The 16,813-nt window shown below is 46.1% G+C and overlaps 1 protein-coding gene across 1 annotated transcript in view; it reads right to left on the bottom strand.

Annotated features, from left to right (window-relative positions):
* TNFRSF11A (TNF receptor superfamily member 11a) overlaps positions 1 to 16,813 on the bottom strand; it is a 179,545-nt gene that overhangs the window by 49,028 nt on the left and 113,704 nt on the right. The window contains exons 8-9 of the mRNA XM_085606896.1: positions 14,142 to 14,188; positions 8,658 to 9,498 (exon numbers count right to left, since the gene is read on the bottom strand). Of these exons, the coding sequence (XP_085463022.1) occupies positions 8,658 to 9,498; positions 14,142 to 14,188 (888 nt within the window). The remainder of the gene's footprint in view (positions 1 to 8,657; positions 9,499 to 14,141; positions 14,189 to 16,813) is intronic.

Here is a 16,813-nt window from a genome sequence, read left to right as displayed (position 1 = left end):
CTTGACACTCCAAACAGTGGCTTTCTATCTGGCGGACTGAGGAAGCATTAATAAGGTACATAATTAAAAATTGCCTGTCCATCCTGCGGCTAGAATATGTAAAAATATCATTTGAAGTGATTGGTATGTCTCGCCTGTTTTTCGACACAGCCTCCAGTGCTGTTCTTGACAAAACACAGGTTTCCACACTGTTGATGGACCAGCTGCAAGCGAACAGAGTCTGGGCCAAATCCCAGACGTCAACTGTTGCCAGTTATTTATGCTGAGATCCTGAGGTCACTTTTGATAGTCATTTATTGAAGACTAGAGGGAACTGGGAGCGCTCCTTGCTATTTCGGTTTAGAGCTGGCACAGTCAAGTATTCACTCTGTTTACCCTTGGAGTACCAGCATAAACTAGCTTTTAGAGCTTGCCTGTGTAACAATGTTTCAAAACAGTCAACGGTACACTTTCTCTTCTTCTGTGACTTTTACAAACTATACACCATAAACTTCAAAGTACCACTCATAAAACGTAGAAATATAAGGCATTGCTCACCAGCCTATTATTATCTCCGACAAATATCAGGTGAAGAGACGTGTACTTGTGTTAGCTTATTTCTTGACGCTGCTGTATGTTCACAGGGCACCATGCACTTTACTTAAACTGAGCTCAAACCAAATTTTATGTGTTTTTTATTTTTTTTAAATCAATTCAGGAAACACCTGACCTAGGGTGAGGTGTTCTTGTACAGTTTATGAACTTTCCATAAAAATGAAAGGAATAGTGGATCACCTCCCTCCTCGGTTTGTTTAATGTAATTTATGCCTTTTATTGACTTTTATGTGTATTTATGTATGCTTTAATTGTTATACTTCCAACCAAATAAAGTTTTCAAATCAAAATCGAATCGAGTCCATTCAGATCCTGTTCTATTGCTTTATTGCGTTACATAATTAGCATTGTTTGCTGGCCTGTTAGGGCGTTCGCTACTTTTTTCTGATTTTCAGGTGTTTCTTGTTCGCCTGTGGGTCATGAACTTCTCTGCAAATCTCTCTACAAATCCTGCTGCTTTCCTAAGTGTATGGAGGAAATTGTCCTGCAAAGTGCACTTGAGATAATCATGTGCCTCATGTCATGCAGAGAGATGACTGGTCGATCAGGTCCTAGAGGGTAGATGGTGTGGGAAACAGCGTCTCTATCATTTCTTCCATCAGATTGCTTCACTTTGGGTGGACGACCTTTCTCTTCAGATCAGAAGTATTTTGTTGGAGTACTGCCTGACATTGTTTTACATACATACATCTGTATAATTTGTTGTTGTGTTTTTTATGTGTTACCCAGTGCTTGATCGTTCCAAACATTTCAACTGCTGGAAGTTGAGGGTATTCTATCTGCCACTGTACTTTGTAGTCCAGTGATGGGTGATGTACTTTTTTGGTGTCTTCCTTTTTTTGTCTTCATTATGGTTTTCTAACGAGTAGAAGGCTTTCAGGGCAGTGCTCTTTCGCTTGTGGCAGCAGTTCATTTCTGTCCATTAAGTAACTGATTTATCTAACTGTCATTACGTTCCTTGTTAAATTCGTTGGTTTACTTTCTTCCTCTCTTCCCAAAAGTAAGCTGTATCTCTGGCCACTATAGTACTTTATGGGTATTACAAACATGAAGGTTTTGGATGAGAGCATTGTAGGATATGCAGGGAAATAAGAGGAGTAAGGCCCTTGTTGTTGAATTTAAAGGACTAGGGGGTATATTCACAAGAACGTGTAATAACTACCGCAAGAGTAGCGTAATGCTGTTTCAAATATCGCAGCCCATAGCGGGAAAATAACCCAGTGTCAATGTGGAATTCACAACAAGGCGGTACCATGCGATAGTCCGCCAACACCGTGGACAATGTCCGCGATACAACCACCATGACGGAGATAAAACCACAAACCACAACACCAAAAAACACGCGATGGGCCAAAGCGCGATGAGGAAATCAGCGATAAGCTGTGCCAGGCCTGCAACACACACCTGGCAGGCCAAAAAAATCACCATAAAAGTAGAAAAAAACACCCACACCCAAACTGACCTACACCCAAGCACCATGAAGGCAGCCGGAGCAGGCGCAGAGGACGCGCGCAACCCCACAAGCACCCCAGACGACCAGCCTGGGACATCAGGGACAGGGAAGGGCAATAACAAGAAGACGAGGAAGACGAAGTTCAGTCCGCAGGCGTACAGGATCACAGTCATGGAACACCATCAACAACTCTTCGTCACCTCCAACGTGTCATTGGGCACCAAAACTGGAATATGGCGGGACATCATCGACAAGGTGAATGCCGTCGGAGAGCACAAGCGGACAATGGACGAGGTCAAGAGACGATGGAATGACATCAAGCAGAAGACCAAGGAGAAACTCGCAGCCAACCAGAAGGCAGCAATGCAGACTGGAGGTGGGGGCCCAGTGCCACAGCTCGAGCTGGATGATATGGAGGAGTTGGTGTTGACAGTCATCAGTGTGGATACTGTGGCCGGAGTCGGGGGACTGGACACTGCTCGACAGGACACAACACAACCGCAACAGGGTGAGTGACCACCAGGTACTGGGGGAAGGGTGGAGATGGGCACGATGGCACACATGCACAATCAAGCAGGGCACAGTACACACCCACAATGACCCTGGCTCCTCGCACTGACCATGCTGTCAGAATATCAACCTGTACCATGCGGCTACATACATTTGGACACATTGTAATACACCATCTCCCCTTCACATCGCAGGGGCATCGTCAAGACCTCCTGCAGAACAGTCCCAGCCACTCTTCACTGATGACGAGGAGGACAACACCAGCATCGATGCACAAGCCCTCCTAGACATCATTGACCTCATCCGCGACTCACCTCCAGGATCAGGGCAGCCCAGCTACATCAAGGAGACCCCACCCACCACCCAAACCACCCAGCAGGAGGCACTCACAGCCCGGTACCCTCCCAAGTCCCCCATGAACAACAAATGGCCTTCCAACGCCGTGTGCTGGAGGACCAGAGAGAGACGGCTGAGCAGGTGCGGGTGGGGTTCGAACTCGTGGCTGCCAAACTGGACGCAATCCTTGGGTGTCTATGTCCGCCCCATGGTCTACAAGGAGCCCTGACTGACATCGCTGGAGTCATGACACGGAGAGTAGAACAGCTGTGAGCCGGCACACACGCGGAGGCTCATGGAGGACATGGTGCGGATGGAGGCGGAAAGGATGGCAGCCACCACTGCACATCATCGAAATGTAGCTGGGATCTATTATGCCCTGCAGACCTCCATCATGGCATTGCCACCACAAGGCGTGGCGCTGATGAATGCTGCTGCCCCCACACCATCCACATCCCCGCACTCTGGTGTGTCAGTGCCTCACAGTGCGGCAGACGCATCCACTCAGGCCCCTGATGTGTCAGTGGCACACAGTGCTGCAGCCAGTACTGCAACACCCACAGGGGGGGCAGGCCTCACATCCAGGGATGAGGACGTGGATGGGTTTGTGAAAAGGAGGCACTAGCATTCATTTCCGCCACCTGGCCTGTTTCTGCTTGGTGCTGCACATGGCCTCATGACCTCCCACTGACCCCCGATACACTCCGATGCACTCACCTTTGACAGCGGCATGGACTGCCACATCCTGTTCGACGACCAATGACACGGCGGACAGACTACGGACTGTACCCTTCCTCTTCCTCAGTACATGTCATCCCGCGATGAACTCTGGCTGACCCTCCATGGGCCCATATTGTGTGGTGTGCTCGGCATTGCCCTATACCGCTCCAGCTGCAGAACTGCACTAGATGTGCAAATAAACATCCAGTGACGCACTGCTGTGTCATGTCTTACATCAATCATGTATGAATGTGTGGATGAATGTAGGGACAGTGATTTTCCTTGCGTCAATGATGCTCATCCTGTGGGATGCCAGTCAGAGGCTGCCACATTGCATATTGTGTACCGGGTCCCATGAACACTACAACAGGGACACACGCATTAGTCACTTCCTTGTCCGGACATGGACTGGACCACGCACCGAGCCCACGAGTCATTGTGGCAAGCCTTGCGCTGGCCCGGCGTACGGCAGGCCAGACCACTCTGATGACGCACCGAGGGAGGGCCATCATTGCTACCCATCGCAGGCGTACTCGCTAGTGGTGTGCAGGTCACTGGTCTAGTTGCCAGCATGTCATAGCCACTCCCTGAGGGCAGGTTTGCACACACACCACACCCATCCGGCACAGGCGTCACTGGCCCTCTTCCGGTGGTGACTGGATGATGGTCGCTCCACGTTTCTCATTCATAAAGGGCCCATGAGTTGTTGTGCACAGGGTTGGTGGCATCCGTGGCGCTGACTGGGCTTGCACAGGGTTAGTGGCACTCGGAGCATCGCGGCCGGCACAGGCACCCCGCCACGGGACGGTGACTTTGGGTGCACTGAGTCAGTGGCACCTTAAGCTGTTGAGCGGGTGTGCAGCCTGCGATGATGCCCCGTCCCGGCGGTCCAGACATCTCGGGTTTAGTGTGCCCTGCTGGACAGCAGTGTAGGCCAGAGCCAGAGGGCAGCGTGGGCCTACCGCCACGTGGCGTCGCTTCCGGGAACCCCGAGTTAGTGGCACCCATTGGGCTGAGCGGGTGTGCAGCCTGCGATGGTGCCTGGTTCACTGGTATGTCCTCTGCCATGGAGTAATCAAGACCCAGCACCAAACGTGAGATCTGTTGGCCTGCGGAGCGTGGCTGCATGGTGTTGAGGGTGCCATGTCCGCGGGCACCACCACGTGGCGCTGACTGGGCTTGCACAGGGTTAGTGGCACTCGGAGCATCGCGGCCGGCACAGGCACCCCGCCACGGGACGGTGACTTTGGGTGCACTGAGTCAGTGGCACCTTAAGCTGTTGAGCAGGTGTGCAGCCTGCGATGATGCCCCGGCCCGGCGGTCCGGACAGCTCGGGTTTAGTGTGCCCTGCTGGACAGCAGTGTAGGCCAGAGCCAGCGGGCAGCGTGGGCCTACCGCCACGTGGCGTCGCTTCCGGGATCCCAGAGTTAGTGGCACCCATTGGGCTGAGTGGGTGTGCAGCCTGCGATGGTGCCTGGTTCACTGGTATGTCCTCTGCCATGGAGTAATAAAGACCCAGCACCAAACGTGAGACCTGTTGGCCTGCGGAGCGTGGCTGCATGGTGTTGAGGGTGCCATGTCCACGGGCCCCACCACGTGGCGCTGACTGGGCTTGCACAGGGTTAGTGGCACTTGGAGTATCGCTGCCGGCACAGGTACCCCGCCACGGGACGGTGACTTTGGGTGCACTGAGTCAGTGGCACCTTAAGCTGTTGAGTGGGTGTGCAGCCTGCGATGATGCCCGGTCCCGGCGGTCCAGACAGCTCAGGTTTAGTGTGCCCTCCTGGACAGCAGTGTAGGTCAGAGCCAGCGCGGGCCTACCACCACGTGGCGTCGCTTCCGGGATCCCAGAGTTAGTGGCACCCATTGGGCTGAGCAGGTGTGCAGCCTGCGATGGTGCCTGGTTCACTGCTATGTCCTCTGCCATGGAGGAATCAAGACCCAGCACCAAACGTGAGACCTGTTGGCCTGCGGAGCGTGGCTGCATGGTGTTGAGGGTGCCATGTCTGCGGGCCCCGGGCTTGTGGCTTGCAGCGGCACATAGTGGGACCTCGCGTCTACGCGCCGGTGGCGGAAGGTGAGCAGTGAGGCCTGGGTGTGCATGGGCAGGCATGCTCCGGTGGGCGGCGGGAGGGGTTGGGGTGCCTCTGCCTTTGTGTGCATGGGCAGGCAGGCAATGATGTCTTGTGCAGGTGTGTGTACTGTGCCAGTCATGTATCTGGACTCTTTTTCAGCTGACGGCTCTGACTCAGATGTGTGACCTGGTGAACTGCGATACATACCGGCACTTGGTTGGAGACACACCGGTGGCAGCAGGTGAGCAGTGTGGCCTGGGTGCGCAGGGGCGGCACTCTCTCTCTCTCCCCCATCTTCTTCTCTCTCTCCCCCTCTCTTCTCCCTCTCTCTCTCTCCCCCTTTCTTCTCTCTCTCTCTCCCTTCCCCCTCTCTTCTTCTCTCTCTCTCTCTCCCCCTCTCTTCCTCTCTCTCCCCTTTGCTTTCTCTCTGTCCTTTGATATGCGGAGGACACACCTTTTCATCATGTTTTTTGTCTTGCAGGCTGGGACCTACAGATTGTCCCGAGGGGAGCGGCCATGTGTCTTCATTTCATTTCAGTGTTCATTTTAATAAAATGTCATTTGTTGCTTCGAAAGTGAATGTATGCTGCTCATTTCTGTGTCGACACATGCATGTCACCAGTTGTGATTGTGCGACGTCAGGCGGATTATTTTGTGCATGTTTAAGTGTAGCTGATGTGGCATGTCTTTGGTCAGGGTGCCAGGGAGGGGTGGTCCTGGAGGTGGTGTTGGTCGGTGTTGTGGCCCTCTTGGGTGTCCGGGCCGCATGATGGGTGGCTCCATGGCATCTGTTGCCCTTCCGATGTGGCCCTGGGCTGTGCTCCCTTTTGTTGTGCAGGCTGCTGTCCGACTTAAAACCAGGTCAGAGCAGGTGCATATTTTCTGGTGCTAACGTGCCTTATCGCCTGTTTTGTGTTTTCATCGCAGTTCTGTCTGGTCGTTGTGAATGTTGAGGTGTGATGTTGTCGCGGCTTTGGCACGGGAACGCCCACTCGGCATCTCATTAGCGATAGTTCCAGGGGGCCTCTGTGGCGCGGGTATACTGGTGCTGTGGGCTGTTAACACCAGCTTGTGAATGGAACGATAGATTTATCGCAACTTTGGCTGCGATAAAGTGGCGTTGACTCGGCGATAGTTTCTTGTGAATATGCCCCTAGGATAGTTGTTTCCCGTTTCTTTTATTCTGTTAGCTCTCTGAGAGGTAGCGTAGGACACCATTTATTCAATATTACCTTCTTTAACTAGATCATAAATACACCATCTAGCGTAACAAAATGGAAATAATGAAGCAACAAAAACCTACTTAGCTTTTTTTGACTGGTTTGATATCAGAAAAAGAATTCAAATATGTATATTTTGCAAAAGAAAATTTAATAGCAAAAAATTTAAAAATAATGATGGTTTACTAGGAAAATCACAGCAAAGGGAATGTCCTAATTGAAGCAGCAAGTACATTTGGGAGCTGTAGACCAGGAGCTCATAAAAAACTTGCTGGTGTGGACACTACTCCAAGAGCAAAGAAGGAGCTTGTGATTCGGAGATTAAGAAAATAGTTGTCTATCATTGAGCATTCCAAGTGAAAGCCAAGGGAAAACCTCAGGCTGGACACCTCCCCTGTGTTCTTGCAGTTATTTTACACAGTGTGTGGTCTCTGCAATTGCCGCTAAGTTCAACTCAGTTACAAAACCCGGAAAGGCAGCCAAGACTAACAGTTTCCAGGGCACAAGCTTGTTCGAGTAGTTTGAGTCTGTCTGAGACATTTCCAGTAGTCTCACTGTCATTCGTTTTTCCAGATGACTATAATACAAACATATATATTTATATATATCAGAGTGTCTGATCATTGGAAGAAACTTTTAGTCAATTCGCTTTACAGTCTGAAGATTGATAGGAAAACCCTTGAAGTGGAAACATCTTGCAGACAATTCACAAGTTTCCTGCCCTCTGTGTAACCTTACTGGGCCTGGAGTCTGGACTGCTTCCACAGGAAAACGAGAAGCAGCGCGAGACCACGGTTCTCTTACAGTAATTAACCCAAGAAAGGCTAAAAAAAACTTGCATTTGTTGAATATGGAAATATCCTTTTCTCTGGTCGCTAAACGACAAGTGTTTAGGGAAATAAACACTATTTGTTGCCTCTAGCAGTGAACTTGCTAGCCTTCGTCTTAGAAGTCCTGAAGAGAGAGGAAGGCATTGAAAGCACGCAGGAATCTAGGAATGCTGCTTATTTTCTTTTATTTTCCCTCCTTGGATTTTCTCTACTCCTTCATCAGCTAATGGAAAGCTGATATGGGGAAAAGGAAGGGACAAGTGGTTTGGACGGACGTCATTAGTAAACTTTCTAGTATGATTAATGTCAATCTGCAATGCCCTCCACACATATGGTTGCTGGGCCTGGTGCCCTTCTTGAAAGGCGCGGTAAGTAAATTTACAAGAGTGGCCTTACTTATGGCAAAGCGCCAAGTGGCGATGATGTGGGAAACACTACAAAACATCAGACCGCCCACTGGCTTAGAGACCTAGTATATTGTCGTGACAATTTAGTGCTGTATGCAGAGGAATTACCCTCCTCCTCTAGACCCCGGGATATATGGGAGCCTCTGTTGCAGTACCTGCGATCTCTGGAGCAACATGGGCCCCATGAGACAGTAGAATAATGTGTTTGCTTCCTCTTTGTATCACATGTCAGATACCTCTTTCTGATGTACTGTTGCATATTCCTTGCTGCCATAGCTCTTTACCACTTTGCTGTGCACTAATTTGATGTCATTGCTCAATCACGCTTTCAGCTGCTGTATCTGTATAATATACACTGTAAATAAAAACTTAAAAAAAAAAAGGAAGGGACAAGTGGTTAACCATTTAATGTTATCAGGGCCACATCATTTATCGCTGATATGCTGATGAACCAACATCCACGTGAACACCACATCTTGCGATGTTCCCAAACCTTTAATTTCAGTACTTACCAGACGGTGTTGGAGATACAGAACTTGAGCTGCTTGAGGTGCTGCTTGCTTGGGAGGTGCTCCGTTTTGTGCTCGGGTGGTTTGTCTCAGAACTGTCTTGTCTCAGAGACTTCTCCCTGACACCATTAGCTGAAATGTCCTCGTCAGCAGATACACCATCTGACTCGCAGGCATACCTGGGGTAATGTTCATGCTCAAGCGCTTCACTACTTATGTTATTTCGAATGTAAAACTGGTCCATCTCTTTACTGTAAGAGTCCCTTAGCAGATCATCATAGGAGTGGCAAATGTCAAGGTTAGCATAAGAGGCAGCCGCGGCTGTGGCTTGTGCACCCTGAAATGCAACCGTGCAGTTGCAAGCCGTCTGCACTGAACTGCTTGAGGAAGGATGAGCATACTCGGCTCCACAGGAATGATCTGAGCTGTGGCTATCTTCAGAGTCAAAAAAACATTCCGTGCCCATGAAGCATTGGCTGAAGCGATCATTCTCGCCAACCTCCAGCGGCTCAGCAAAGGGAGGTGCAGACTGATGCTCCAGCTGGCCCATGGCAGCTGTGGGCCAAAAGGACCTTTGAAGGCCACGATCCACATACTCGTCTTCTGTAGGCATGTGCTTTGGTGGGTCCTTGCAGGAATTAGTGGATGAGGATAGTGGAACATCTTCTGACTCGCTATGGCCACTCTCAAGCTCTGTATCACCACTCAGGACATGCCCCTCTGAGCAGCACATGTCTTGCTCGCAGAAACTTTTGTCATCTTGTGTAAATAGAGGTACGCCATCCGAGAGCTGGAGACAAGTGTTTTCCAAATGCTTGTTATCAAAGTTACTGCAGCACTTATCCTGAAAAAACACACAAAAAATCAAAACATAACTAAACATAACTAAAGGTACAACACTTACACACTTTTGGAAGTACGTGAAATACAGCTGATACAATGGTGCCCAAAAGACATTGATAGGGGCTGAAGATGCATACAGGCCACAAGTGTGCCCCACACCTCCTCAGTGCGATCCGACAAATCCATTGCAGGCTGCCCTTCAACACTCAACCCATCACAACTACAATTGTGAGTGAGAGACTACCTTGAAATGCCTTTACCAGAATACACTGGGGAGGAATTGGCCGGGTTTTTGACCAATGTGCAACCTCATCCCCCCAACACATATAGTAAAATAGCCTCATCTTGAGTATATCACAAAAATAATTTTCGTTTTTAAAACAAGAAGAAAGCTAAATTGTAATCTACATTTAAAATAGCACAGCTAGTTTTACATTCATTTGCGAAGAGATTTAACTTATTTCTGTTGCATTAAAGAGATCAAAGCACATTGTCTCATATTGAAAGACTAATATTTATTACATTTTATATTATTTAAAATATTATTAAAAAAGTCTGACAAAAACCAAATAGCATTTTGCCCCACCACTTTTAAAACAAACCGAATAAAGATGTACTACACAGATCAAAGCACATTGTCTCATATTGAAATACTAATATTTATTACATTTTATATTATTTAAAATATTTAAATATTTTCTGACAAAAACCAAATTATATTTTGCCCCACCACTCTTGTGCCCTATCCTTTTCGCTTCAGTTCTGTTTCTTTGCTTCTCATTTGAAAATTAGCAACACAGACCAGAGAGAAAAGATGGTGGCCAATTTACTAAAGTAACCGTGCCTGAACGACCAGGAGAACAGAAGACAAAACAGGTAAGAAGTTGACCTTACTGCTATACTCTGCGTCTGCCATTCCTTTCACACATATGAAGGTTCTGAGGTTTAGGAAAGTCATTGAGAGTAGGTTTTAGCAGGGAAAAGTTTTAAGGTTCAACCAAAGATGTTTCTTTGTACCACATGCTCAAACAGAGCATTGGTTCAAGAGCTTGTCTGCCATATCACCTTCACAAGAACATGCCACTGTGCGGGAGAGTCTTCATCTCAGGATTGAGACCATCATGACTGATGAAGAGTCTATCTGATAAACATATGGGTTTGCGTGGCTGGCACTGACACAAGGTATACTTAACGTTAAGACTGTGAAAGGTCTTTTTTGTGCCAACAACCGATTGGGGGAAAAAGTAAGGGGTGGGCATTCTTAATGTATAAGGAAGTCCAAAAAAAACACAGAGAAAGAGAAACTGAACGGGACTGAAAGATGTATTTGCTTTCAAGGAAAACTGCAGAAGGCTATGTTATGTGCAGGTACACTGTTTATTTATGCCCAATACTTTAGATTAAACTGCTACATAAATTCAAGTAAATACACTTTTAGCAGACTAGACCTCTAGTAAAGGCTATTGAATTATCTTTGAAACAACATTCAAATCCCACATTGGATGGATTACGGATGATATGGGGAACAGTCAATCAAACGGAAAATAAACGTTTTTCAAGTTTCTGTTTTCAATTAATCTTGAAAGGAATAACTGACTGGCAGGACTATCTAGATTTCACAATCAGGAAACATCAATGTCCAGGGAGAAGAGCACTGGGATAATTTTGTTTGCCCAGAAACTAATGAAAATCATAGCCAACTTAGTCACTTCCATTCCAATTTTCTACTTATGGAAATTTATACCCACTGCTGCTAAGCTTCAAGTTAATTTGCAATAATATCCTTAAACAATACCAAGTGACAGTAGGTTAAGAGTAGATTAGGACCTCAATTAGCAGTCTGCAAATCTAATGGATGGAGGACAAGTTGCAGAACCTGCATGTCCTGACGATATAACTGATCTGATGACTGACAAGAATATCAAGATTCTCCTCAGACAGGTTCAGGAAATGCGAGAAACATAACATGTTCAGGCACGAAGGAGAGGAAGTCACTCAGAACTTGAGGGGAAATGATGACCAGGCAGGATTTGTACTCTACTCTGCTCTCTCATGCTGATCCAAGTGGAGCTGTATTTCTCCCATCCATTGCCTTGTGAACCACTTTCCTTGCTTGTGTGTCAGGATAAACCTGTCTTCTAGAGAATCTACAAAGATTCTGCCCCTGTCTAAATAAAAAAGGAGGGCAGAGTACTAAGGTCTAGTCAAATTGTCACTGCTAATCTCTTGTACTGGTTTAGGAACTCACCAGCAATAAGCAAAATAGAATCTTTCTACTAAAGGTTGGTCTGTAATTTTTATCCTGATGTGTCTATCAAAATAATGTAGGACTTGCTAGGTGCCTAAACAACAAACCATGCCAGACTTCTCACAGTTACCATTATTTCCGTAATCGCTCAACTGTTGAATCCAGACATAGGGGCTTATTTATGGGCCGTTGAGTCACTTTTGCGCCGCCGGTGCATCACTTTTTGTGACGCACCAGCGGTGTCAAAAAAGTGCCATGTTGCACCATATTTACAAAGTGACGCATCTAGATAGATGCGTCTCTTTGTAAACCTCTGCACCACATTATACCTGCACCAGGTATAATGTATACAGGGGGGCGTTTCGGGGCAAGAAAGGGCCATAGAAGTGATGCAGTTGCCACTTCTAGGACGCAAATGCGTCAATATCTTATGCCTGCCTCATGGCAGACGTAAAACTGACACAAGCACATTTAACATGGGACTTGCCCATATGTAAATGACCCATTGCTGGATTGGCGTCACTTTTGTGACACACTCCAGCAATGCGTCATTTTTGTGCCTACAGATACATCAGAAATACTGACGTATCTGTAACTCCTTGCGACATGATGCGTCATACTGTAAATAGGACGCAACATTGCTATCGCAAGGAGGGCGCAATGAAAAGTAACGCATCGCTGTTTTCACGCAGCGATGCGTCACTTTTCATAAATGAGGCCCATAGAATTTTATTCTGCTTATGCAGTCCTGCATGCCCTTTAGGTTCCTGAAATTCCAGAAGGTTACCTATAGCATGAACTTGTCTTCAAAGTTATGTATAGAGTGGGTTAAGATTCAGAGAAGGAACATTACAGAAAGGATACAGAAGAGTTAGGGTAGTGGGAAGTTCATGGGGTAATAAAGACATTTAGATCATCCTGGAAGTGAATGGGAAAGGCAGCCTATCAAATCAGGGTGAGGGTTGCATTCCAGATCCTTGATGGGCAGCAGGCAAAGGCCTGGTGTCTCATCTTCTTCCTGCATTTTCTGGTTTCAAACTTCCTTGGATATGTGTTTACGGCTGATGGGATGATGTCAGATATCTCAAACGTAAAGTATGAGTTCATGCTGGGTAGCTAGTACATCAGGGGGATGGGGCCATCTACGTAGCTGACAATGGTAAATGGTGGAGGAGGAGTTTAAAGAAGCTAAAAGTCGCCTGTAGCTTGAATATGTAGAGCCAAGATGATGGTGACTAATCATGATACTTTCTCTTGCTTTGCTCAATGTGTTGGATGCTGCATACTTGAATGATGAAGACACAGAGGATAGGGGTGTCAGTGGAGAAGAATTGTCTTTTCAATGAAAATGAAGTCAAAATTGTGTGAGACGATGGTGTTTGCTAGATCTTTGTGCATGACTGAAGAGTGAGATTTAATGAATATGAAGTGTATTTGCTGTCTGATGTGTGTAACACAATGCTAATGAAGGTATATGGGTTAGCTCTACATGGTGGAGTGGGAGTAGTTCACATGTGCGTGGGGTGGTGGAAATGGAGCTTGAATATATGAGTTAGAGGCACATGGAATGGCACTATGCGGTGCTGTGTGGTATGCAGGTGTTCGAAGCCTGGCACTTATAAGGTCATAGCAGGACCAAGCTGGAGATTTCCCTTGCACTTATAATTCTCCACCTTTTGCTTTGAACACCTGGGGGAAGACACCCATGAGTAAAGCTAGGCAAGGGTTTCATTGTGTGAAGGTTCACCAAGTTCCAATTTAGTGTGATCCACAGTGTGCCAGTGCTGTGACTAGAGCTACCTTTTTTGAGTTTGCCGGAGTGGCTGGATGATTCCGCTGGCTCTTGGCAGGCCTGGCAGGAGGAGCACGCGACCTACTGCAACAGTGATCTCCAGGGTGCTGCTTTATTATTTTCGTAGTTCTCTGATAGGGCAGATGTCTGCCCCAATGGGGCAGATGTTCTCTGATCTCAACAAGATTTTTCCGGACCATAAATATTAGACAGGTGTGTGTTCCCTCTGTCTGATCAACCCAACCCCACATTTTACTGTTAATACCTAACTGGCCAACCTAACGTGTGTCTGGGCTACTCTGGGTCCTACGGTATGAGCCACTACTGGTATGTAAGTACAGGAGGCAGCTGTGGAAATTTGCAATATGTTGACGTGACTGCACATCAGTGCTCAGCCCAGACACTGCTGTTTTCTACTTTACTTACATACCACAAACATGTAACCAAGAGATCAACTTGCAGTTATGCTCCCTTGACTTTGACTACTAGCCATGCCATGGAAAGCATGAGCCTTCCGATAAGCAAACTACTATATTGCTCTTTTCACTAGGATCCAATATTTATAACTACAAAATAGTATTGTCAGGCAAATTGTTTCTCATACCTTCTCTCCTCGGCTGCAGTATTCATTAAGCCAGCACTGCAGGTTAACTGTGGTAAACAAATAGAAGACAATGAAGCTTAGCATCCAGCCTTTGGCAATAGGCACATTTTTCAAACTACTACCGTAACCATCTTGCCGGCATCTACAATTATTAATTTATTTTAATAGTCTATGGCATTGAAAAAAAACAAAATTATTGACTCTCTCTACATTTCTGAAAATGTCATTCACTTAGTCACTCCATTTGTGGTGCACTGAGAAATACTGCAAAGCAGTATTTAACCTTTTCCATGCACCAGTTACCATACAGCACCTGTTCCACATAGCTGGGTAGGGATACGGGGTAGCAAATGGATTTTAGGTGCAAGTATGGGTAGAGATAAAAAGTAGTGAAGAGATTTTTGGGTTCACAAGGGGAAGTGATAAAGGGAGGTAAGGGTTTAAACAAAGGGGAATGGGTTACCCACTAATAATGTATGTGTGTGTATATCTATGTATATATAGATATACACATACATATATAAATATATTAACTCACACACGTAAACATAAATATGTATGTGAAAATATGTGTCTGTGTGTGTATATATATATGCAAAAAAAGGAAGCAGGGAACTCTGGGTAGTTGGCAGGTTTAGGTGGAGAGCAGCTCATTCATATGGATTATGGAACATCCTAAAACACCTCTCTCACTCTCTCTCTCTCTATATATATATATATATATGTATATATATATATATATACATATATATAAGCTAATATAGGAGTAGAGCGCCTCTGACAGCATGCTTTGACACATTATTACAGGGTTATTTACATTAACACCATGAAAACGAACGCCTCAGTTGGCATTCGCCAGATAACTGGTTCAACATTAAATACATTTTTCTCTGCGCTCGTGTACCACCAATCTATTGTTGACGAAGAGTGCCTCGTAACTAGTTAACCAGATTGGCATCCTAGAATATAAACGCCCTAAGCCTTTCATCAATAGACTTAGAAACAATTTTATTTAGCTATCAAGATTGCTTTCATCGATGTACTTTAAAACAGCTTCTTTCCGCTGTCATATTTGTGCATGTCTATGAAAAAAGCAAACACCCCGGATTTCACTCGCAAGATAACTTGTTCAAAATAATTAATTATTCTGACATGCCTCTGCACTGGAAAACAGCCCATCTCTTTATACAAAGGTTTGCCTCATTGCCAGTTTCCCTAGTTAGTTGTTTGGAACACGAAGACCACGAACGGCTTGAGCTGACATGTTAAAAAATCTTTGTCCTTCAATCTCACGTTTATGTGCACTTTAAGCTACGATTCCATTTCAAAAGAGAAACCCCTCATTTTGAATATCTTGATACATTGGGGCAGATTTACAAGCCCCTTGCGCCACTTTTGCATCACTTTTCCCATGTTAAAAGTGACCTAAAAGTGGCGCAAGGGGCTTGTAAATCAGCCCCATTGTTTCTAACGTAGCCCTGCATGGCTTGCGCCAGTATGCTATGACCCTGTCACCAGGCAGGTCGCTCCCCCCATCCGCAACACAGCCCCCTGTGGGTTGAACCTCCGTTGCCGCTTCTGCCGCCTGACTGCTCGCTCCCTTTTTTATTTTGTACCCCTGCGCTTGGCTTTCTGTGCCCCTGTGTTTTGCCCCAGTATGCTAAACAATCCTTTTCTTTTACTATCATGCTTATGCTCGCTGTAAGATACACTTCCGTTTCAAATCAGGAGCGCCTTGATGGCATTCCTCAATACATTTTTACTAGCACATTTACCAACTGCGTTTCCGCTCTGTTGTGGTGAACCCACCAACGATCCTTTAAATAGTATGCCTACATGGCGTATTGTGTTTTAAAACAGCGTTAATCTCTGTTTTAATTAATGCCTCTAATTTTGTCTGCATTTATAAGAATTGCCATTTTAATCAAGACAATGGTGTTTCTATTATGGTATATTTTGAGAGAAAGTGTGTAATCGGTGAGTACTGTGATGAACAGATGGTTAATTTTTTTGTTTTAAATGTTACGGTCTCGCAAGACTCACAGGTTCATGAAAAGTAGAGACGATTAGGTGGTGTTTGAATACACTCTACTATGCAAACTTGTTAATTTATGAAGGAGTCTTACTGTAAATGGTGTTTATAAGACTCACTATCTATGCTCATTGGTTTGAGAAAAGTTGTGAGTAGAGTTAAGACTCATCCAAACACCCTATTATCCACACACATCATCTGAGATAGAGGTCTGAAAGGAGAGCTCAGTCCCTCCACACACCCGACTATGCACACTTATCATTATAGAGTGAGCTTTCAGCAGAGAGGCCAGTCCCTCCCCACACCCTACTATGCACACCAGTCACCTGAGAGAGGGGTCTGAAAGGGGAGCCCATTCCCTCCCCCCACCCTGCTACGCACACCTCTCATGACAGAGAAAGGTCTCAGTAGAGAGGTCAGTCCCTCCACACACCCTGCTATGCACATTCATCATTACAGAGAGAGATCTCAGCCGAGAAGCTAGTCCGTCTACACACTCTACTATGCAGAGACATCATTGCGAGAGTAATGACACCTCAAAAAGTGTTTGCTGGTGACATGCCTTGAAATCAGACTTACAATAACTGACCATATAAACAATTTCTATTGAATATTTATCTGTTTAATACTCACATACATT

Source organism: Triturus cristatus, chromosome 5_2 (genome assembly GCF_964204655.1).
Source record: "Triturus cristatus chromosome 5_2, aTriCri1.1, whole genome shotgun sequence".
Taxonomy (NCBI): Eukaryota; Metazoa; Chordata; class Amphibia; order Caudata; family Salamandridae; genus Triturus; species Triturus cristatus.
Note: the sequence above shows the minus strand (reverse complement) of the source record. Positions and strands in the feature narration are given on the sequence as shown.